General features: G+C 50.4%; 3 protein-coding genes across 8 annotated transcripts; all 3 read right to left on the bottom strand.

Moving 5' to 3' along the window:
- Nucleotides 1–101: 101 nt before the first annotated feature.
- LOC144064192 (adenylate cyclase type 3-like) lies at nucleotides 102–8,795 on the bottom strand. 6 transcript variants are annotated; one of them, XM_077586490.1, is made up of 23 exons: nucleotides 8,271–8,795; nucleotides 6,853–7,000; nucleotides 6,017–6,774; nucleotides 5,882–5,962; nucleotides 4,973–5,799; nucleotides 4,751–4,900; nucleotides 4,542–4,681; nucleotides 4,290–4,401; nucleotides 4,082–4,209; nucleotides 3,839–3,997; nucleotides 3,608–3,770; nucleotides 3,445–3,546; nucleotides 3,260–3,336; nucleotides 3,026–3,184; nucleotides 2,791–2,878; nucleotides 2,606–2,722; nucleotides 2,007–2,284; nucleotides 1,842–1,923; nucleotides 1,595–1,753; nucleotides 1,380–1,526; nucleotides 1,027–1,312; nucleotides 775–899; nucleotides 102–697 (listed from the first exon to the last, which is right to left on the bottom strand). In XM_077586490.1, exons 5-23 carry the CDS (start codon nucleotides 5,513–5,515, stop codon nucleotides 494–496), a joined length of 3,219 nt encoding a protein of 1,072 aa, XP_077442616.1. In that variant the 5' UTR covers nucleotides 5,516–5,799; nucleotides 5,882–5,962; nucleotides 6,017–6,774; nucleotides 6,853–7,000; nucleotides 8,271–8,795; the 3' UTR covers nucleotides 102–493. The 6 variants fall into 6 exon arrangements, with proteins under 6 accessions (XP_077442616.1, XP_077442614.1, XP_077442618.1 ...); XM_077586488.1 differs by having other exon boundaries at nucleotides 4,973–5,962; XM_077586492.1 differs by having other exon boundaries at nucleotides 2,007–2,260; nucleotides 4,973–5,962.
- Nucleotides 7,010–10,456, bottom strand: vgll2a (vestigial-like family member 2a). Its single transcript, XM_077586511.1, has 4 exons — nucleotides 10,262–10,456; nucleotides 9,418–9,673; nucleotides 8,809–9,168; nucleotides 7,010–8,364 (listed from the first exon to the last, which is right to left on the bottom strand). Exons 1-4 carry the CDS (start codon nucleotides 10,367–10,369, stop codon nucleotides 8,321–8,323), a joined length of 768 nt encoding a protein of 255 aa, XP_077442637.1. The 5' UTR covers nucleotides 10,370–10,456; the 3' UTR covers nucleotides 7,010–8,320.
- Nucleotides 10,457–12,391: 1,935 nt separating this feature from the next.
- rfx6 (regulatory factor X, 6) lies at nucleotides 12,392–23,426 on the bottom strand. Its single transcript, XM_077586495.1, has 21 exons — nucleotides 23,065–23,426; nucleotides 21,800–22,159; nucleotides 21,227–21,386; nucleotides 21,035–21,158; nucleotides 20,563–20,624; nucleotides 20,395–20,472; nucleotides 20,275–20,302; nucleotides 20,023–20,130; nucleotides 19,854–19,931; nucleotides 19,652–19,765; nucleotides 19,511–19,560; nucleotides 19,281–19,440; nucleotides 19,055–19,202; nucleotides 18,873–18,982; nucleotides 18,605–18,722; nucleotides 18,385–18,507; nucleotides 17,889–18,291; nucleotides 17,493–17,719; nucleotides 17,042–17,227; nucleotides 16,809–16,968; nucleotides 12,392–12,843 (listed from the first exon to the last, which is right to left on the bottom strand). Exons 2-20 carry the CDS (start codon nucleotides 21,933–21,935, stop codon nucleotides 16,826–16,828), a joined length of 2,556 nt encoding a protein of 851 aa, XP_077442621.1. The 5' UTR covers nucleotides 21,936–22,159; nucleotides 23,065–23,426; the 3' UTR covers nucleotides 12,392–12,843; nucleotides 16,809–16,825.
- Nucleotides 23,427–23,435: the final 9 nt, after the last annotated feature.

The following is a 23,435-nucleotide window of genomic DNA, read 5'->3' as shown; positions in this document are numbered from 1 at the left end:
CGTGGCATGAGGGGGGAAAAGCATCACTATTGTGATTTCCACAAATTCACATTTCTTGGAAGAAAAAAAACCGTTTTATAAGACAAAGAGGGGTCTTTAGTCTTAAATTGGTTTATTTCTCAATTGAGTTTGCACAAACAGGCCACATACATTTGTATTATTCCATAAAAAGATATTTGCCGGTCCTCTGGATTGCTTCTACTTACTTTCCCAAAAATGTATGAAGAAGTAAAATGAATGAACATTTCAAAAATGACTCAAATGAATAAGCATCGTCTTATCTATCTACCATTAACCGGAACAGGCATCCAATCCATTTGAGCCAGGCACCGATTGGACGAAAAAAAACCTTTTTGAACAAACTTGTTGAATAAAAAAATAGAAATTTAGCCAACCGGACGAGCACATATCACGTATACCGACCGCTAGAGTAAATGAACGCCACCAAAAGTCAAATAAACGGCACAAGCGGAGAAAGGGGTACACGAGCGCCTCAAGGGTCCTGGGGTGAAATATCGCGCACCGCTTGACGCGGAAGAGTCGTCGTGGAAAGAACGTGGCTTGCGTTTTCTTTTGCCAACCCTTTTCCCTTCATGAAGAAGGTGAGAAGTTCCCCTTTCCCTTTGACGAAAATGGGGCCCCTTCGCACAAAGCGGAAGCCGTGGTCCTTGAGGATGTGGTAGCAGTCCTCCACCACCTGGGGGAGCCCACAAGCAACCTGTTCGCATCAGCTGGCGTGTGGCGCACGCACGGCGGTTCCTACGGTTCCTATACCTGAATGTTTCCCATGACGCCGGTGGACTCCATCCTGCTGGCCACGTTGACCGTGTTTCCCCAGATGTCGTAATGAGGTTTGCGAGCGCCGATCACGCCGGCCAGGACGGCGCCTTTATTCACACCTGGAACATAACGGCGCATTCGTAAAGGCTTGCGTGACTGATAACCGAACGCCATTTCTTATCAATAGCCAACCACTTTGGTGTCGCTACCAGACGGGTTAGCGCAAAGCTGACTGAAGAGCCTGACCGATTCTGAGCATGAAGTTATTGAAGGACTGCTTGTTGAGGTTGTCCAGGGTGACTTTCATGGCCAAAGCAAAGTCCGCCAGGTCGGCGAGGTGGCGCCAGTCCTCCGCCGGCGGCTGCGCGCAGGCCACACCTTTCTCACACGACTCCGCCGTACCTCCGAGTCTGCCGCCGCACACCCGATGGACCTTGGCGTGGCTTTCTGGGGCGAGTCCCGAAGCCGCCATGTAGGTGCTCCCGATGGTCTTGATCTTGGTGATGTGGCGGAACTCGTCCTTGTCCAGCAACTGCCGAGGAAAGCGCATGGGACGTCTCGCGGTGGCGACGGCGGCGGAGGCCCACCAGGCCACTCACGGCGTCAAAGTCGGAGATGATCTCGTTGAGGATCCGCAGGCACTCGATGCCGCCGTTGTTGATGCTCTCTTCGGTGTAAAAGTCGGAGAAGTTGGGGATGGAGGCGAACATCACGCCCGCTTCTTGGTAGGCTTGACTGTACAGCTCCTGCGAGGACGGCAGGCATTCTGGAATGTCAGTCGGAACGCCCGAACAATGCCCCCTCCGCGACGCACCTCGTCTCGCTTCTTGGTGCCCAGGAAGTGCTTGGCCACGTGCTCGGGCAGCATGTTGGCCACCAGCGCTTCGTTCCAGCGTCTCATCTCCAGCACTTTCTCCTTCTGTCGGTGCACGCCCACCTTCCAAAGGAACAACTCCCGGGATTGGCGCTCCGACTGCGTAACACACACACATAGGCGCACGCAGGCGCAAGTGGCGGGAGGCACCGGCGGCTCGGCCGGTGGCGGCGGCAGAATGGCTTACGTGGCGGGAGAACAGATAGAGGCAGAGCATCATCACCGCCGTCATGGCAGTCATCAGGTACTTGGACGGGACCGTGGGTGTCCTGCGAGGAGAAGGCCAAGCTTTTCAATGGCTTTTCCATTCATTTCCAACTGTCAGAAAAGCAAAGCGTGCGGCGTCACTGACCCGTGGGAGGTAAAGTGCACAAAGTCGTACAAATCGTAGGTGTCCCGCCAGCCGTGGATGTTGACGGCCCCCGTGGCCGCCACCACCAGCGCCATCAGGCCCAGCTTGATCAGGTGGCCCACCTGCACCAGCACGGCGGCGGCCATCAACGCCGCCACGGCCATGGAGCCGTAGTGCTTGGGGTTCTCGGCGCACTTGCCCAACGGCGCCAAAGTGCCGTTGACTGCCCGCCGACGAGGCGGGACGCAGCTCAGCTGGGGGGGAACACGGGACACCCGCTGTTTGAAAAGGACATATGACCTTTAAAAGTGCTCCTATTTGATATTGTCCCATTTTGGATGTCTGCAGCCATCAATGGCAGGGAAGAAGTCAATAAATCTTGTTTTTTGGGGGCTGTGGGGGGTTTCATGACAGTGAAGGTTTACTGGAGCGTCCTCTTCATTCCCGCCTGTCAGCGAAACGATAGCGCGGTGCGCTGAGGCCTCCCCGGGGCCCCTCCCGCGACACAATGACGACTAATGGAGCCCGCGGGGAGACATGCCAGTCTGAAGGAGAGCGGCGCGTGGGTGAAAAAGCCAGAGAAGAAAAGCGCCACTCACCATGTCGGCGATCACGGCCATGGTGATCACAAAGATGGCCGCCGCAGCCCACGTGTTTCTGGCCCAGCGCGTGCGGTCCAGCCACAGAGAGAAGGATACCAGCTTCTTGGAGAAAAACTAGGCACATTTGGCGGCTTTAGCGCGGCGGCGCCTCGACGGCGGGCCTTTTTGGCTCTGGCCTTTACCCGCGGGTAGAAGGCCGCCGCGGAGCACGCGCTCAGGATGAGTAAGAGGACTTCCCCGATGGCCAGCGTCACGTAGTTCACCGTCAGTCTGCAACGATACGACTCGCGTATCAGCATGCACGGATACTTTCTAAAAGTGATCTACGGACTCAAACAGTCATTCAAAGCGATCCGTGACACACTCTTAAATACGTTTTGAATTGGGCGATTCGAGGTTTGACGGGTTGGAACCTACAGCGGGTCGATGAAGACCTCCATCGCGGTGACCAAGAGCAGCACGAGGGCGCAGCAGCCCAGGGCCGCCGCGCTCCGCTTCTCCTTCTCCGAGGAGAAGTGGGCCTCCAGCTCGGCGTCCACGAAGCTCAGCCAGACGGGACGGATGACGTTCTTCAATCTAGAGCGGGCTGGGAGTCAGTCGCGCGTCGGTGGACCGTTCCGCGTTTGCCCTCGGCCGGCGTGACCTTCTCACATTTGCTGCGTCTCTCTCTCCCGGAGCTCCCGCTGGAGTCGTGCGTTGATCACGTGTTCCGCCAGCGAACGGTACCCCTGAGACAGTGGACAAAATGGGTCTCGTTCGTTGCCCCTACCAATACGGCGCCCGTTTTGGGCGTTAGCAGCAGCGCCGGCTAAAGAAGTAAGCGAACGGCGACTTACCTCCCGACGAGACGGCGATTCCGGAGCACCGGAGGCCGCGTTTCCGTTGTACGCGGCATCGATCAACAGCCGCGACGTTCCGGTGGACAAAACGGCCGACTCCTGGGAGAAGACGAACGAGCGCCGTGGTTTCCGGCCGTGGGCCGCCGATGAGCGCGCTCACCTTTGGACGCGGTTGGGGCGCCGTCTTTTGGGGAACTACCACCAAGTACGTGGCGATGCCTTTGTCCAGAAGGTACTCGCACCTCTCGCCGCCGTTGCCAGGCTCCAGTTCAAACTCCCCGTGCAGACTCTCCTTGGTACTCTGGGAAATATGCACCCGCCTGCTGGCGCAGTATAGCCAAACCGGAAGAAAATCAAGGTGATTTACGGATGCGCGTATGGCAGCTATTACCCGGGAATCCCGCCAGACTCCATTTTATTGGCCACGGTGACGTCGGTGGACCAAACGTCGAACTGCCAGCGCTTCTGTCCCAGGACTCCGCCCAGCACGGTCCCCGTGTGGACGCCCACTCGCATGTCCACGTCCGTCTTGGTCTTCTCTCGCACGTAACTGACGGGAAACGGAGAGGCGGGCGTCCGAGCGGAGTCACTGGCGGTTATTCCCAGGGACGATAAAAAACGGTCGTCCGCTCACGAGATGGCTTCCACCATGGAGAGTCCCATGGCGATGGAGCAGGCGGCGTGGTCCTCCCGGAAGTCGGGGAGACCGCAGATGCAGTAGTAGCAGTCGCCCAAGATTTTGATCCGCAGTTGATGGTGTCGCTGACGTGAGAAGGAAGGATGGAAGACACGATGAGACATTGAGCCAAGCGACAACGCCACCGGAGAAGGAGACCGCTCACCTCGGCCAGCTTGTCGAAACGGGCAAAGAGCTCGTTGAGGAGCTTGACCAGCTCTTGGGCGCTGCAAGTGGACGACAGTTGCGTGAAGCCCACGATGTCGGCAAACAGGATGCTGGGGGAAAACAGTTTGGAAAATTGCCGTGGGCGCTCCTTCCTCGACTACAATTTTGGGCCACTTTGTAACGCCACTTCTCGTCACGCGGCACATGCTAACGAGCGGCATACGAGCGCAAGAGGGGGGATTGGGCGAACCTGACATGTTCGTGGCGGTACATGTACATGGTGTTGAACTGCAGCGGCTGGCGCCGTCGGTCCGGGTCGGCCCGGTCCTGCAAGCCCCGCAGCATCTCGTCGGCGATGTGTTTTGGCAAGATGGACAGCAGCAACTCCTCCTGCGCGGCGGGAACAGGCGGCGGTTCGCGTTTCGGCCCACGGACGGACGCACGGACAGACGGATGGACCTGTTGCGTGCTCTCCTCCTCCAGCGTGAGTTTGACCTCCAGCGACTGCCGCGCCTCCAAAAAGGCCGTCCGGTACTTCCCGTCGGACATGCGGTACCACACCGCTCCGGCCGCGGCGGCGCACAGGTACAGCATCACGTTGGCCAAGAGCTGGAACGCAGAGCCCCGAAAAAAAACATACGACGACAAGAAGCGAGGTAAAATGGACCGGCGTCCGCTTACCTGGCGGACCAGCATGGGCCCATCCAAGTCCTCCGACCTCTGGGCCACGGTCCCCCCGAGGAGCAGGACGTGGATCCCGCAGGAGATCCCCGAGAGAAGCAGCAGGGCCGGCAGCTTGAGCGGCAGGGTCAAGAAGAGGCAGAAAGAGAAAAAAGCCTGCCAGCCCACCGCGTCGCCGGCTTGGGACGCGGGGCCGAAGCGCAGCCCGGCGTAGCACAGCACGTGGAGGCTGACCGTCAGCCACAGGAGGTACGGGACGCCCCCCCGCCACACCGGTGAAGCAGGGAGCCACCGGCGCCGGTACAGCTCGTGGAAGGCGGCGTCGGCCAGCAGGCCGGCGGCGGCCGCCGCCAGCGTGGCCCCCTGGCGCCGGCCGTACGCTGCGGCGCCCGTGACCACCACGAAGCCGTTGAAGAGGGCGGCGAACAGCAGCAGCGCCGGAACGTTCCGTCGCCTCTGGCGCCGGAAGTAGCTCTGGTAAAGTTTCTCCGAAGTGGCGGCGACGGGCTGCGCCGCGTCAAAGTGACACACCCGGTTGGACATGGCCCAGTTCCACTCCGACGGTCCTTCTCCCTCAAGTTCGGATCCCGACTCTGCCAAGGGTGTCGCTTAAACCAGATCAAGTCTTTACGCCACTTCAGGTTCGGAATCTCGGGCTTTCGTGGGTGGAGTCTGCAGCTCCGCTCGGATACTCCTATACGTCCACAGGATAAGAACGAGTACTACCCGTATGCTCGGCCACCACATCTCAATGACGACACCCGATTCCCATCCGGTCCGCTGTCCCCGCAATGGACTGGAACCGGTCTAGGGCGTCGCTTCGGGGACTGGGAGTCGGTATGGGGAAATTGGGAGAAAGAGTGAGTGACAAAGCGGCGTTGGTGCGGCGATGGCGAATGGGGCGCTCACCCGTCGGTCTGCGCCGGACGGGATCAATCCATGGTGTCGTCCGCCTCACGCAAGGTGACTTGGACGCCACTCCCGAGAACCCTGAAAAGGATTGGATGGATTCAAAAGGGAATTCTTTTCTGAGTCGGCCCTTACCTTCGGAGGACCAGATGATCCTTTTGGGCCATTTTCCCAGAAGTCCGCCGGAGCCGATACCGAAGCGCGGGTTTGCTTTGGGCCGTCCCGCCGTCCGCCGCCGGAGAGGCACGAGGCGTCCGCCAAAGGCATTGTTTCTTTTTGCGCGTCTCATCCTCAGCTTTAGCTCCTCCCGCCGCCGCCGTTCTCTGTTACTGTTGCTACGATGAAACCAAAGTAACCGGCGTCTTGGGAAAGCGGCAAATGCGACAGGGGTGCTTTTTCGAGTGATGCCGCCGCTCTCGGGGGAGCAAAAGGCTTCCGACGCTTCATATTGCGGTGACGATAAGCGCCATGTTGATGCGGTCGGAAACAAAGAAAAAACGAAAGGTGCTGAAATAATCCGAAATTAGTTTGGGCCGCACAATTTAAAAAAAGAATATATCGAAATATTTTCTTTTTCATAGCTCAATATTTTGACCTGGTGACTTTTGGGGATTAAAACGCCAAAGCTTCCCTGATCTTTCACCTTGGGGCTACTTTTGCAAACATTCCAACAAGAGTTGTGGAAAATCCTCCGCTTTTTTGGGGGCGCAAACAAAGGGCCTCGGGCTTGACGCTACCTGTTGACACTTGTGGGGGGGCCGGACTTTCCGCTCAGGTTACCAAGGTTTTTTTTTGTTTGTTGACGCTTCCCGCCTCTCTCTTTTCAGCAGGCGAGAAAACGAAGAGTTAGCCACTTCCGTTATTTCAAGTGTGGAATCGAAACCAATTTTGGGCTGAAAAAAAAAAACAATTGGACAATTTGTCAGTGCAATTCAAGGCAGGAGCGCAAAAAGACTTGGCGTTGCCCCGACCATTTAAAGACCGCTCGTGTCTTTAAAAGATCCGTTTATTGACATCTTGGGTAAGTCCATCGTGCATCAGAACGCCGTTTCTTTTTAGTATTGCGCCACTTGGATAGCGAGCGACGACACGGGTAAGGACGGGGGAGACGGAGTTCTCCTGGAAATGAAGAAAATAAGACGGTGGTGGCGTTCCGCTCCGTCGGCGGGCGGGCGGGGGGAAGAAACCCGATCGCGCTTTCACGGCCGAGAAGCTTTCAAAGAGAGCGCCGCAAGCTAAAAGCCCACCCGGAAACACACAAAAGGCGGCAAGGTGACAAGTTCTGTTGTTTCGGAAGATTAGTGCATGAGATGGAATATTAGGGGCGGCGGCAAAAAAACAAAACACAAACAAAAAAAGGATTAAAAAGTCTCCATAGAATAAAATCACAGGTAAAAAGTTGCAATATCACAAAAAGTCATCTTCACATCAGACAAGTTGTAATAATGATGACAAAAAAAAAGTACGAGAACAAAGTGGTAACATTACCAGATTGTATTTTGTATGACGTTACGCGCGCTTCATTTAGCTACGTATTACACAAAGTACGTTGAACTCAAACTAACATGAATCGCAATATTGACAAAAAAGCCTAAGTACATAATATACAAGTATATTTACACATACACAAGACATGTACAAGGTCAAAGTGGTAAAATTTCACAGTTTTGAAATACCACGCGCATACGATTTGAGTCCTATGTCGTTAGCGGTAGCGGATACTATACGGAACAATGCCGGTGATGTGCCGGGTTTAAAAAAAAAATCGAAATGATTTTCAAATCCTATTGAAAAAGACATTCGGTTCCGAACTGACCACGCCACCAAGTCACCATTGCTTGATTTATTGAGTCAATAAAGCAACACGAACGTGCCACGCGACAACACTTTTGGAAATATATTAAAATATGGACGCGCGTTAAAGGACGGAGACGGAAACGGAGAGAGAGTGAGTGTCGCCGGGCAGTTGTCGTGGACAGCTGCACGGGCCCCCCAAATAGCCCCGCGGAGACTCCGCCCCTTCGCTCCATCTGACCCGCTTTCATGACACGGATTTCTTTTTTTTTTTTTTGGAAAGAGTCCCGCCAAAGCCACAAACAAAAACATTGAAATGGGTGACCACAAAGTAAATAGAGGCCCGAAAGAGCACGAAAACTATTGGATCGACGTGTCCGAAAAGTCGATTTATGCGTCCAACTCGCTCGGCCTTAACGGCCCGTTAACGGCCCTGGCTCTCAAAACTCCAAAAGTCAGTGGTGAGTGACGCCGTGGTTCCATACGGTAGAGCGCAAAAAAATATGGAAATGTCAGTGGGTGGATTGGGAGGCCCAAAGACGTCGACTGGGGCGAGAAAAAAAAAGGGTCCGACGTGTTTTGTTGGCTGACGTACCTCCGGACGGCGTCTGTTTTTTTTTTTGACGGGCGATAGGGGCGGGTGGTCTAGAACCAGTACAAGTCCTTGCTCTTGTCCTGCGTCGGCGGACCTGAAAAAAAGAAAGACAAACGGCAGCCGTCAAAAAAAGAAAAGCCACAGCGACAGCTGCGCGCGCGTAAGCCGAGCCGAGCCGAGCCGCCTCGCGTCCGTCCGTCCGTCCGTCCAAAGATTTTGGGGTGCCTTCTTTTCATTCCTGGGGTGAGCGACAAAATATACTTGAAGATGTCATTTGCTCAGTGATTTAAAATCAATCCATTTGATTAATGGTGACATTTTAAGATGACTTATCGCAAGATGCTAAGGAGTCACTCACTATTCATTCTTTGAAATCTTATTTTTCAATTTCATCATCATTTTGAATGATCATTTTACAGTGTTGTTTTGTTTTAAACGCTTTGAGAAATGATTAAAATGCAAACAACAAAACTGCCCAAAAATTCAACTGAATACGCCAAAAAAAAGCTGCTTAAAAATAAAAAGGTAGCCGACTCACCCGCGTCCGCGTTCACTCCCATTTCCCCAGAGAAGGCGGGGCTCCAGGCGGGCTCCCCTTTGCCGCCGGGGTCGCCGGACCGGTGGTGGGGCCGCACGGACGGCACCAGCAGCGAGCCGTAGCGGGGATCGAACGCCGCGCCGTACACCTCGGGTCGCGGGTACCCCGAACCCTGGGCGCTCAGCGCGTAGGCGTGCGGGTGCCAGGCGTCGGGGTGGCCGTGCAAGGGCGGTGGCGGTGGCGGCGGCCCGTAGGCCTCCCCCGCCGCTGCCAAGGCCAGTTCTGAGTGGGTGGCGGAGGCGTGCGGACTGTTCCAGAACGACGGCGGGAAATTTCGCTGGCTCATCGGGAAGCAGCCGTCTGAAAAACGGAACGAGGAATTGGGGGGGAAAAAAATGTCAAAATGAAAATAGTTCTATATGGTAAGCAGAAGACTTCAAGCCACACCCACCCAGCTCATTCAAACACAATAAGCCGCACTGGATTGTAAACATATTCAACGCTGCCGTTTTCACAATATTTCACGCAAAATAATAATGATAATGGCCTCCATGCCACAAGAGGGCAAATTCAATATTTGAATTATTATTCAATGTGATTTTTTTTCACCTCTGGGGGCTTTGGGGGGGTAGACGGAGGAGGCGTGCAGGCTGAGGGCGCGACTGAAGTGCTGGTCCACCACGCCGCCGATGTCCCCGTGGAAGTAAGTGAAGAGGACGCAGCGGGCGTTCAGGTACTGAGTCCCCGGGGGCGGATCCTTGTCCTCCTCCTTGATGGTGGCGGTGGCGGTGGCGACAGTGGAGGCGGGGGGCACCCCGCTCTCCGTACCTTGCGCGCCGGTGGTTTTAGCGTCCGAGGACGGCTTCTGGAAGAAAAACAACCAAACAAAACATAAACACACACCAAATGAATGCGGCGTCCAACTACAGAACAGAGAACAGTTTCCAATGAGGAATAAATTAAAAAAGGAATTTAGACTTAGAACAGAGAATAGTTGCTTTTTACTTCACCTCATTATACATACTAAAAAAAATAATGGAGTAAAAATCAACTATTTACAAGAGGATGATGAATAAATATGAACGAGAATCAAATGTATTCAAAAAATGAGAAGAAACAAAAAAAAAAGACTTTCAAAGGGCATCTGAGAATATTATTGAAATGTTATGGGCTATGCTATGTCTTGACAAGAATCCAATCCATTTTAAAAATGAATACGGAGAAATTCATCCATTTTCAGTCCACTTTCCAAAGCCGCAAAGGTCTTCCAATTTAGGACGAGGACGTCCGCAATTACGCAGCTTTTCCAAAGCTTTCGTGAGTTGCGCCGGACAGAGATTTCCGTGGGCTCAGAAACGCTCAAAGAAGAACTCTAATTTGAAAGAGTCCAAAACACATGCAAGAAATAAGAAGAACACCACCAAGTGAAACCAATTGAAGGAAAAAAAGTTACCTGCTGCTGGTGATGGTGGTGGTGGTGGTGGTGATGGTGGTAGGGCGAGTACGGGCTAAAGTACGGCTGCGCTCCCAGCACCTGGTACATGACGTCCAAGCGGCTCATGGTGGGATGCCGGGATGCTGGAATTGTGGTGGGATCACGTCGGGGGGCCGGGGCCTCGTCCGGAGACACGCGCGCCGCTTCTCCTTCTTCTCCGCCAAACTGAGCCCACCCTTAACTGACGCCCTCCTCCCCTCCCATCTGCTAAAAAGGGGGCCGGACGGACGCCCGCCCGCCCGCCCGGGACTCGTGCGCGCTCCAGCTTCCGTCCCGTCGCGGGCTCCGCCTCCCCGCGACTCGAGGGCGGAGGACGCGTGGCAAAAAACAACTCACTGACGTCCAAGCCGTTTGGAGCCGGCAGAAACACGTGGCGTTAACATTAGTGTCCTCGGAATACAAACATTTTTTTTTTTCCAGTTTACGTTGGTGGCTAAAACGTGGGTTATTTTTGTCATTTGTTCAGTTCTAAAAGGCAAAAACGGACATTTTCAAGTCGTGCAAAAATAAATAAAAAATATTTCTTAAGTGCGGCGACTGCGTTTATCTAATTAACAAAATGAAACTCGCGGTGGCCATTTTGGCTCCTTCTAATTTGATCCTCGTCCGCAGCGGGCGATGACAGAAATTGCCCGACGAGGATCGTGGGTCATGTCGGCCTTCGTTTTGCCGTCTTTATTTTAGCTCCGGCACCCCTCCCCCACCAAGCAGGTGCGCGCGCTCGTCCTCATTCTTCTTCTTTTTTCGTTTTGTTCAGCCGCAGGATAGGAATGACCCGACCGTGACCCTCCATTTCCCACCGAAATTTGCGCCAGCAAGCGTTTGCCGCCGAATGCATTCACGTTCAAACGGATGATAGAATAATTGAAATAGAGTTACTCCCAAAATAACGTGCCCAGGTTGTGCCATACAAACATAAATAGCCTGTTTATTGAAACAAACAAAAATAGGATTTCGACAAAAATGCGAACCCATTCACACCCTAATTCCATAATTCAGATTTAAAAACCATTGACTAGTTTCATCAAATACATAATTGGTGATGCAAAGTATAGTTCATATTCAGACATTTCTGGACGACAGAAACTTATTCTAGTTGCGAGAAAGCCATTGTCCGCTCGAGCGTGGGGGAAAAAAAACGTGTGTCGAGGCTATCGTCTTCGTTTCCCTCTAAGCGACGTGTTAATCAGCGCGTTTACGGCGCCCGGGAGCGGCCCGGGATTGTCCGCATTCCCGCCGGCATAGCGGGCATAATGGGCATAGCGGACGCTCTCGGCGGACGTCCGTCGGGCTCGTTAAAGAGCCGCCCGCCGCCAGGGAGGATGCCTGGCGTGCCTCCTCGCCGTGTTTGTTTGCGTGGCTGGCCCCGCCGCCAATGTTGATTAAAAGATCTCATTAAACGCTTTGAATGGCATTTAGGGCATTTTCTGGCATTTTAGACACTCGCGTACCGCGTAAGAAAGAAAAATGGCCGTTAGGATACGTAAATCCGATATTTTAGAGAAGGACGTGTAATAGTACAAATAAATAACGTTAATTCGTTCATTCATTTTCTCCTGGCGAGGGTGGTGGGGGGTGCCGGAGCCCATCCCAGCCAACTAAGGGCACCGCCCTGAACGGGTGGCCGGCCAATCGCAGGGGTCGAGAAGACAAATGACCAATCACCAGGGATACTTTAGCATACAATTGTGCATTTTTTGGGGCATAAACCGGAGAAAAGCCACGCGAGCCGGGGTAAACACGCAAACTCCACATTGAGCTGGGATCGAACCCATGACCCCGGCACGGCGACGCGCTGCCCACTCGCCCGCCAGGCACTGCCTCAATAGCGTCAAATAAAGTAAAATTGTGACGCACTGTTAGCTTAAGTTAGGCTAGCATGAAACAATGTGCTGTATAATTACAGAGTACAAATGAATAAACATTTTTGACATGTAGATTTAATAAGGGAAGTGCAAAATGACGCATTCTCCATCTTATTGAACCCCTTTTGCCAAGTAGAGACGGACCAAACGGACGTCGGTCGGCGGCACTACGCGGCAGACCCTGAAGCCTATTTTATACTTTTTTTTCCTTTTTTTCTCTTCCCCCCCCCTCTCTCTGTTCGCGTCTTTGACGAGACGTGAATAAGAAAATTGCAAAGTGGATATTGCAAAGGCTGCCCTTGCGTTAGCGCCCGCCGATAATAAGCTTGAGCGGAGGCCAAATTAAACGCGAAAAAGCCACAAAATAAAAAGTCCTCGGCCGACTTTGACCTTCCTTTTCTGAAAAGTTGCCTCTTTGTGCAGCGCGCAAGTGTCGCTATTGGAAAGGCTGGAAGCCATTTTTGTTTTAATTAAACGACGGCACGCTCGCTTTTCGAGCACTTGGAGGGGGGAGTTTGGCGAGGGGGGTTGGGGGGACCCGTCTGACCTTTTGTGTTGCCTTTCTCCCGTTTGCTCGCCTTCTCGCCTTCTCGTCGGTGCTCTTTGCGAATTCTTTTCTTATTTTTGGAGCCTTCGGAGAGAGAAGGAAGCCTTTACAAGTCTTTGTGTGTGTGCCTAGGAAAGAATGAAATGGAAAAAGTCAGACATTCGTCAATAGCCAAAGTGTCGGCCTAACTACAAGTTTTCATTTCAAACACAAAATGTACAAAAGACAATATTTAGTCTTCATAGAAAAATAATAAAAAACAAAAAGGCTTTCACAGTCATCCTCCCTTTTATTTAAATCAATAAGAGAACTATTTTAAAGAAAGGAAATCCATTCTTTCTTTTTTTAATAGTAGCAAAGCATCTTATTTTTATGAATCCTTCCTTTTGTTTGAAATGAAGACTTTGTATTCATTAAAACAGGCACATATTTGATTAGTCTTTTTTTTTTAAAGTCAACTGTTTTAACAAGGAAAAAATAATGAATACTAATAATAGAAAGTCCGGTTAATTAAAAGACGCAGCCTGTAATGAAGGAGCTCCTTCAAGGTGAGCGACCAGTTGGGACTGGCGGGCGACCCGCCTCTTCCCATCACTTCCCCGGCGCCCGGCAACCGCAATGCCACGCGACCGCTCTCTATGGCTTTTATCCCGGCCGTCCATTCAACTGCCGCCGGCCGACGAGACCCAATCTGTCATTAATGGGGGGGAAAAAACTCCCACACGGCCAACCCTCATGGTTTTCTAATTAGGAACGGCGTTGAAAAAAATTCCGCCTTTAAAAACGGATAACCAACGACGCTGCGTCGAGGAGCTCTCGCCCCAAGGACGGCGACGGGCGTCCAACCCCATGGCGTTTTAGCGCCTCGTTTGGGACGGGGACTGGATCGGGCTCGCTTATGACAAACGGGGCGACCGGTCCGGTCCCAATTAGTGTCAATGGCAGTCGGTGAGTACATTTATCAAATAAGATTGAAGCTGTTGGAAGAAAAGAAATGTGGTTAGACTGTTTTAAGCGGTCAAATTAAAAACGGTGGATGGTTTATCATTGTCAACGGGTTAAGAAAAACAAAAACAAAAACGATGCTGCCTGGCCAAACTGAGGAAATTTGCCAATTTAAGAATTGCTTGTAGCCGTTTACTGAGTTTGAGAGATCCATAAGTCAAGTGGATAACAACAACAACAACAACATTTGGAAATGAACTGTGGTCCAGTTGGATAATTCCAATGGCTGTAGGATAAAATAAGGCTTCAAGTGCACCTTGCCTCGCGCTACGGCCGACCTTCTATTATGAGTTGCTTGGAGACTCTGGGAAAAGCGTCTTCCATGCCTCCCCCCCTCGCCTCCCCTCGCCTTGCCTCCTTCGCGCCGGGCCCTTCTTTTATTCCGACCCTCCCGCCGCCCGCACGCGCTCGTCGTATTCATGCCGGCACGCTTTCGCCGGTGTCAGGGAAACGGCTACGCGCACCTTTATTCTGCGCCTTTACATTGTCCCCCAAATACCTCCCCCCCAACTTCATTCATTTGCGTCTTTGGCCTTGGGACGGACGGATACGTCTCGCTTCATTGTGTTCCGCCGCGCACCCCCCCCCTCCTCCCCCTCCCATCGATTGCGGTGTGAGGACAAAACGACGTATCGATCAAGTGGGACTCGCGTTTTCTATTTTATTTTTTTCTTGTTACCCCCTTAACGTCGAACGTGGCGACCTCGTAATGAGCTCATTTATGGGGGTCTTTTTAGCACGGTGTTAGGGGGGGTTACGGTAGCCTATTAGGGCCCAACAAAGAAGAGGACTACCAGATGAAATTGCTAGTCCTGCTACCAAAAAAGTCATCATATCAGTATAATGAAGTCACATGTCGTATTATTAAGAATTTTAGGTTGTAGAATTAGTACGAGAACAAAGTTGTGATATTACAAAGTTAGTCACGATAAAAAAGTCTAGTATTAGTGGGAAAAAAACGGATGTCATATTTTGAATCTAAACCACCGTATAAGTCATAGAAAAAAAAAAGGAATGATATGAAATGAAGCCATTTTGAGCTGAAGCCATTGTGCCTTACGGGACCACCACGTAAAAGGCCAAGATTAAAGAGCAAGTCTCATTTTGCAGCTCGTGGAGGCGGGGCTTTTGTCGACCCTGAACGAGAAGACGGCTAGGGGGTTGGGGGGGCTTTGAACGGCGGTAAACAGCAACAAGGACGAGAAGCCACAATGGAAGTGGCGAGCGGGCGGCAAGGGAATGTCGTCGCCAACGCCGCCGCCGCCGCTCTTTCCAAAGCTATTCATCGTCCGTCGCCTTCTTAGCGCGTGGCACAACACTTGTTATTGAATAATTGGCGGCGCTGCGTGACGAGAAGGCGTTCAAAGGCGCACTCGAGAGGCTTGTTTAAAAATCGACGGCAAGGCCGAGCGCGGCGCTTGGGCGGGGCCTACCGCCCGACGCTTTGTGTCGAAAGGCGAAAACAAGCCAGCGCTTTTACCAAGGCCTTTTTCATCGCAAAACTTTCAATAAGTATTGTCGTTCAAAGTCAAATTTCAATCTATTCGCCACCCCCTTACTTGCATCCATTTAAAACAAAACAATCTTTTCCCCCTGAATAGGAATGTGGAATATGATTTTATCGCCATCCTTTTTTATTTGTATGAACGCATTTTATTTCATTAAAAAAAGTAAAATTTTTGCCCAAACGTTAGAAATGCTGTGGATTTAGTTGTTCATTAAATTGCTATTTGGAGCGTTATTATTAACTCGCACTGTATATTAAAGAAACTCATTCAACCTATTTTTAATTGGAGGGCTGACAGTGAATTTTAAAAAAGACAAAATAAATCTATTATGAGCTTTGTGCTGCCATCCGAGATCAAATTGCCAATGAAACATTCCAAATCATTTCAAAAGACGGAGAAATGAGAGAGTAAAAAAAAGAAAAGAGTTTGTTGGAGTGTTGCCAAGGCCAACTTGACTTTCTTGAAATGGATCAATGAAAATTCTTTTCCCGTGATTTTCTCCTATTAACAATGACGCGTTTTGCAACCTTGAAGTGCTCTAGTTTTTTTTTCAGTTAAAAGACAGAAGGCGGCGACTTCTACGTTCCGCCGTCGTCGTATTGGCCAACCTCGCTACTAAAATGCCGTATCCAGATACAAAGATGTGATTGTGGTTGCAAATATGTTCATTCGCTGCCAGCCGCCCCACTTCAAACGCGCCGGACGTCTATTAGTGATAAACTCGTTTAAATTCACGGCAGAAGGACGATTGGACAGCTATCACTGTCAAAGGCACTGACGATTATTGTCAACTGACTGATGTAAACTACGGGGCCCCCTGGTGGCCACAGCAGCAATCGTCAGCTCAAAATATTGCCGAACGTAACGCGCAAATAAACGCACTATATTTCCAATTGCAAAAAAACATCCCAAATGAAAATATTTTATTTGAAGGTTTTATCATTTGAAAATAGCGAGGGAAAAAAATCCATATTGCTTCTATTTTTGGTGAGTTTTGCAGGAAACAAGCACAAAGGTTTCAATCGTTTTTTGCGATAAACTCTTTGAAAGTCCACACGATTGGATGCCTATCGCCGTCTCCGTCGCTAAAAGAGTTTAAAGGAAAAGCGAGCAAGGTGCGCGTGGGCCATTTTGTGGTTAAACATTGTCCCAGAGTTTGTCTTGGGCCTTCTGTTGTTTTCACGGCGGGCCGATTGCGTTGTTGACCGTGGAATTAAAAGTACTTTAAAAGGTGCACGCGCCGCCATCTGTCGCTTCCGAAGATCGTTTGGCCTCGTCCATGCAAACAAAGTTCGAAGGTCGATTTGGAAATACTGAAATTGACTGAAAATGATCAACTTGGCAGGCAGTGAATGATCAGCTTCAATTGACATCTTTTATCTTTAAATACTATTATTATCGACTATTTTTATCAAAATAATCATTTTAAAGCTGTGTTTCTGATTAGATTTAAATTTGCTAAATATTTACAACACGTCTTCTATTTTGTTTTAGAACCGACTGCCACTGGCACAAAAGTGGACCTTCATTTTAAAAGGCGCGGCGCCCAAAGACGGAAAGGTCAAGGATGTCCAGCCTACCTCCCGCCGTCCCGGTGTCACGGAATTCCCGGGGCGCTCGTGAAGACGGTGTGGATGGGGGGCAGCGAGGAAACGTTGTCCCGCCGCCGGCAGGGCGAAGCGTCCCGCGGCGAAAACGGCCAAGACGTCCCGCCGCCACCGTACATGCAGGCGGACGAACCTGCGGCGAGCGCGTGTAAACATACGAGGGTGCGCCGAGGAGCCCCGGCCGGGCGGCGTGGTTGAGGTCTGACCTGCCGCGTTTTGGACCTCGCTGAAGAAGGTGCCGCTCTTCCTGCCGGGTCGGTCCAGGATGTCCAGCGGGTCGTGCACGTCCGAGTACGGCGAGGGCAGCGGCAAGAGGGGGCTCGCCAACGACGCGCGCTCCTCCGGCGCCGCCGCCCGCTGCCCGTCTGCGTAGTTGATGTTTCCGTAGTAACCTGAGTCCGCAAAAAAAAAACGAGAGCGTTTTAAAAAGTAACAGAATTAAAATTAAATAGGTAATAAGCTTTGCAAAGAAATGAAATTGAAAGAATACAGGTCCAATTTAGAATAGAAAAATTATCAACAGCAAACATCGAATTTGACATAAAAATAAAAATATAACCCTGTCATTTCTGTAATTAAAAAAAAAAAAAATGACACGAATTTAACGATTGGAAAATAGCAATCCATTCAGCTTTTTCCTGACGTAGCCACGCTTACCGCTTGGTCCCGTAGCGGAAAAGCCTTGTCCCGCCCCCTCGCCGCCGTCGAGCCCGAAGGGGAATTCCTCGGCTGGGTCCAGAACGGGATCTTGCGAGCGACGGACGTCGGCGTAGAAGACGTCTTTGGCGGCGGGCGGTGGCCGGCGCTGCCGCTCCTCCGAGGCGGCGGCGTAACGGCACAGCTGGTAGGCCGACGAAGACGAAAAGCCGCTTTCCGCATCCGACCTACGCGCCCAGACATTGACATTTTTAGCTATTATTAACAACCCATCTCCAAAAAAAATTTTTTTTTTAACTTAATATTGAACAAAATGAGGAAAAAGAAACGGAACTACATTGGTGATTGAAATTTAGATTCAAAAGGAAGAAAAGAGTGAAGGTGGTCAGGGTTTACCTGAGCGCCGGCTGGTAGGCGGAGGACGGCGTTGGAAAGTACGGCGAGCACGGGTACGCCGTCTCCGGGAAGAGCTCGGTCTGGCCGGCCAGGTAGGAGGAGGAGGAGGAGAAGCAAGTCGGAGGGGCCCGGGGCCCCTGGTTGATGACGGAGCCTCGGTGCGCCAGCGTGGCCGGGGAAACGGGCGGGGTCATGACGGAAGCGCAAAAGTCGCCGGGGGTGGCGACGATGCTGGAAGGATCCGGACGCTTTTCAAAAGCGGCGGGGCCACCGGCGCCCGTCTCCAGCATTCCCCGTCCCGAAGACTCGCTCTTCAGCGATTGGTCCGCGGCGGCGCCGGCCTTGTTGCGATTGGCTAGGAAGCAGGAACTGGGAGACGCCCAAAAGGCGGCTTTGCTGGCGCCTGCCGGGTCAAAAGGTGGATTTTATTTGTTCCATTGATTTAAATTTTTTTTAAAAACAATTGATGAGAAATGTCTTCCCAATTGCCTCCTACCGGCTTTTTTCATGTGTTTGTCCAGAAGGTTCTGCAGCTCGTGTTCTTTGTCGTTGTTGAACTGCGTTTCCAGCGCCAGCAGGATGTACTCGTCCAGGAGCATGCGGATCAGGTGGAAGGAACCTGTCAAAATATGGGATAAAAGAGGAACCAACGTTGCGATAAGAAGTCAAAGAGAATGCAAACTCAAGAGCATCAAAGATTGGGCTTGGCGTCTCACCAAAGCTGGCGGCGTTGTTGAGCGTCAGGTTGTGCATGACCCGGGCGCCGAAGAAGCTCCAGCGTAGCAGGAAGTCCTGGGCTCGTTTCTTCAGCGACCGACCGTTCTGCTTGCCGGGCTAACAAAATAAATAAAATAAAATAATAATAAGTATCTTTGAGAATAATGCAAACCTATCATACCAATATAACTGACTCTCACAGAAAAACGGCAATAACAGGTACAACAGAAAGTGCACTCCTAAAATTATAAAAAACACGACAAAGACCTGGAGGACTTTTTGTTCCACGACGGTGTCCAGCCACTCAATGAAGGACTCCACTGTAGCGTTCTTCCTCAGAAGTTCCTTCAGCTCCTGAAAGACGGCGGCGGCCTCGTCTGCGGGCAGAGGCGGGCGGATCGTACGGCGGGGTGGGGGCCGGCCCCGGATCGCGGCGATCGGCGGCTCACGGTCAGAGTAAGCGTCGCGCGGCCGCTCGCCGTCGCCGCCCGCGTCCAGGAGCGAGCGCGAGCCGCCGATGCCGTTCAGGTCCACGTTGTCCATATCGCTCACCATGTTGCTCACCACGCTTTGGTCAAAGAGCGCCGGACGGGCGATCTGCGGCCGCCGCCGACACCGACACCGCCGGTTAGCCGGAAACTTCACCCGGAGAAGACCTGCGCGCGGTCGGGATACCTGGGCCAGGTGCAAGAAGGACGTCTGGCGCTTGAGGGAGGACACGAAGCGGCGCGCCACGGGAAGCTTTTTGTCCGCCAGCCCTGGCGGGAGGTTTTCCAGGGAGGAGGCCAGCCACAGCTCCCAGTGCTTGGCGAAGCTACGGATATCCGCCAGCAGGCTGACAAGCCGCCGGTTAATAACAGCCGCGGCGTCACGTTAAAAAGGCCCGGCGCCTCGCCTCGCCTCACCTCTCGGGCATCTCTTGCATGGTGGCGGGAATGAGAACGTCGGTCAAAACCTGAACAAAGGAGACCAAAGGGTTATTCTGTGGCAGACGAGGCGACAATCTGAAAAAATGAATTTGCCAAAGCTCCCCTCTCGCGGCTCACCTTATACAAAATGGAGTCGCACACGCACAAGATGTCCAGCAGCAAGGGGTTGTCCAGCAGGGGAAGAAGGTGGTCGGGCATGCCCTGCCAGAAGTGCAGTAGGAAGTTCTGGATCTGGACCGCCGTCACCGGAAGATAGCGTCAGGTTAGCGGCGCCGGAAAGGGCTCGAGGGGGTGGGAGGGCTTGAGCGAAGGGGGTCACCTCGTCAAAGTTGACATTGATGGCGTTGTCCAAGATGCACTGACAGTGCGTTTTGTACATCATGATCAACGTGTCCATCTGCCATTAGATATATTAGCAGCAAGTCAAGTCTTCCTTTTAAAGATGTGATTTTAGGCTCAAAAGTCTCTTTTTTTTTTTTAAAGGTGACCTTTTCCCTGGAGATATTCCCCTGCAGGAGAAGATGCTGGGCGCTGGGGAATTCCGGGAGCAGCGTTCCCGTTTTGGAGCTGAGAGAGTATTTCCTGGTGAAGCCGCCCTGCGCGCGAGCGAGCGACATCCACGTCAGCCTCGTTTCAAACATTTTTGATCTAAAATAGCTTTCAGATTGTTTTTTTTTTTTTCTAAAATCAATTCTGAAAAAAAAAATGGGACGTGTGATCATTCCCTGCCAGCCTCCTACCTCATTCTTCATCTTGCTTCCAGAAAACCTGTCAGAAGTGTGTTGGGTGTCAGAAACACAAGACGTTTGCATCAATGAGTCTATGATATGATTATGATGAGATGAGGTGAGATGAGGTACCTGGTCAAACCTTTCCCAGAGTAAACCGAGTGATAGTAAGCGCTGCTCTCTTTGATGCCGATGCCGTAGTAATGGTACCTTTCAATTTACATCAGAATCAATAAACGCCATAGCAAGGTTTAATGTTTGTATGAAGAAAAAAAAGGAAGGTTTTGAAATGGTGCTTACTTGGAATGTCCCCTGGTTCCGAGTCTCCTTGTGGTGAGGAGAGGGAACTTCTGTCGGATGGTCTGATGGACAGAGACATCATCTTAAAGCTTTCTTCATCAACTCTTGAGATTATTAGTATCCATACTGCGCTCAAATAATGTCAATAGGGAGTTTGAAGAAATGTAGCCCTAGCCTCTACTGTAGACCCGTATAATGCCTTATATACGAGGAAAAATTTGTGATTCATTGGGGGGGCGCCTTATAGTGCGGAAAATACGGTAATTTGTCGAGCAATTTTGAAAAGATATTCTTATCCATGTCAAATGGGTTGGACATCTAGTGATAAACTCACAGGAGATGATTAGACAGCAAAAAGATGTCTACACTGAATGTGTGCGGCCTGGTAATGATTGGATTTTGAGGGTAAATGAAGTAAAAACAAATAGGGCAAAACCTGTTCTAAAAGAGTAAGAATGAAATAAATATTTACTTTTCCAAAAGTGGCAGCGCAGGCGGGCTCCAGTTTGACTTTGCGGCAAAAGTCCAGGTAGTGAGCGTAGAGAATGCAGCGGGGGAGACACACACCCTCGCAGACGATGTAGTTCTCCTCCAACCTGCCGCCGTAACCGTGCAGGTCCTTACGGTCTTGCGGTCCATATCAGAAATGGCGGCGGCCACTTACCACTGCAGTGTCAGCTGCGTCTGCTTCTTCTTGTCCTTGCTCATCTTGTTGATTCCTTTCCTGGGGGAGCTCAGGCTGCCTTTGGAACTGGAGTCCTGGTGCAGGTCTAGCTCTTCCTCTGAAGACGCCATTTCGTTGCCGTCCTCTGCCTCCATTAGTCCTTTCAAACGGTAAAAATGTGACGCTAATTCGGAGTCCCACTCAATCGGGTCTTTTTTTGTGTCAGAATTTTAGACCATGGGGGAAAATTTGTCAGGAAAATATTTGAAATGTGATTTTTGTCACAATTTTAGATCAAATGGGGCCTTTTTTAATGAAAAGGGTGAAATGGGGATAAATATAACATGAAAAAAATGGTTGTACAAAATTTCAAATGTACAAATTTGGATTCCGTAAAAACAAGTGAAGCAACGGTTTGTTAATATGGCAGCCAAAGAGTTAAAATATTTTTTCTATTTATTCTCAGGCTAGCCGAGGATCCTACAGTCTCTTTCTTTAAATCTCCTTATACTTGTATAATGACAATACAAACTTTATACCCTGAAATATAACCAAAATACTTTTTTTCTTTACCTGATTTGATAGCGGAATGGTCCTCTGGTGATCCGCACAAAGTTTCGACGAAAGGCCCGAGGGGAAAAAGTCCGTCGGCAGTCGGAATCTGACGACTGCGTTTGGTGGCCGAGGTCATGGCGAACGCGGGGGACATTTGCCACGGAAAGAGAAGAAGGAGCTCATTTGGTCCTCAGGTGCGGCGCCGAAGCACCTTTTGTGCTCTGTGTGTGCGTGCGGACATCGTATTTACAGAAGACTTTCTTAATCATTAACAGGGATGGGGGTGCTGGTGGCCTCATCCATCTGTCCATCCCAACAGCAGCAGGAGTAGCAGCACCCCCGCGTAAACCTCCACCTCCACCTCCAGTCAGCTGCTACCTGAAACCCACAAAAACAAACAAAAGTTAACACTTGTGTACACTTCTTATTCTTAATGACCCTTTTCTGTGGATTTTTTTTTCTCTTTCAAAACGTGTTTAGGGGAATATTTAAATGAGAAATATCATTTACAAAAAGTAGGGACAGTTTTTAAAAGAGTTAAGTGTGTTATTTGTAGCAAAAAAAACAACAACATTAAGGCTTAAGTCTCATGTAAGAATTAGAATATTTTTTTTACCATGACCTGAGGGCAGCCATTTGGGGAGGGGTTACGTTCCCAACAAAGGCAATTAACATTAAAATGAAGTCACAACTACTAGTTTTCTCAATGCTTTTGGAATTATTCTTTAATCAAAGTCAAAGCATCTACTATTGACTTCGTGGCTGCCATTGACGATGTCAGGCGTCAAAACTGTTGTAACGCAAGTCTGGAAGCGAATGAGCAAAAGCCGTTAATTGTTCTGGCAGAGCAGCCTTATTATATTATTATATATTTCTAATGACAGTTTTTGTTCTGTAGTTACCACTGCTCTTAAAAGGCTTATTTGTAGTCACGTGCAATTAAGCTAACGTCAAAAATAAGAGTGCCTGACTTATCTGCGTCATAGCTGATTAATACCGAATAACTAGGTTTTGAAAACTTCATATTGACAGTTTGTGTTACTTTCATTCAGCAGCCTTATTATATTACATATTTCTAATAACAGTTTTCGTTCTGTAGTTACCACTGCTCTTAAAAGGCTTATTTGTAGTCAAGTGCAATTAAGCTAACGTCAAAAATAAGAGTACTTACCAGGCTTATCTGCGTCATAGCTGATTAATACCGAATAACTTGATTTTGAAAACTTCATATTGACACTTTGTGCTACTTTCATTCACCTGTACTCATTTAAGATACAACTTACCTCTTTTTGTGTCGCTATAATTCTCCGGTGTTTGTAAAAGCAGTCTTTTGTTCCCGTGAAAACCGTCGTGGAAGTAAAAACAGGTGTTCGGCCAAAACGTCAAGATAATACTTACATTTAGCGATATGCAAACGACTGTTGTATAAAAATATGAAGTCACTAATGTGGTCAACGTTCTGTTTAAAAGTTACCACAAGAAAACGTACATTTTTTAAAAGCTAAGACGAGAAAACCCACGCTAAAGTATTTGAGGACAATATAAAGTAAGACTATGGTGGGAAAAAAATAATTCGCAGCGCGTAGTAATTACTTTTTACGCGGTACTTTTTGACTGATGTGCGCATGCGTGCGCATGCGTGCGCATGCGTACC

The sequence above is a fragment of the Stigmatopora argus genome, chromosome 19, assembly GCF_051989625.1.
Source record: "Stigmatopora argus isolate UIUO_Sarg chromosome 19, RoL_Sarg_1.0, whole genome shotgun sequence".
NCBI lineage: Eukaryota > Metazoa > Chordata > Actinopteri > Syngnathiformes > Syngnathidae > Stigmatopora > Stigmatopora argus.
This window is presented reverse-complemented; position numbering and strand designations above follow the sequence as displayed.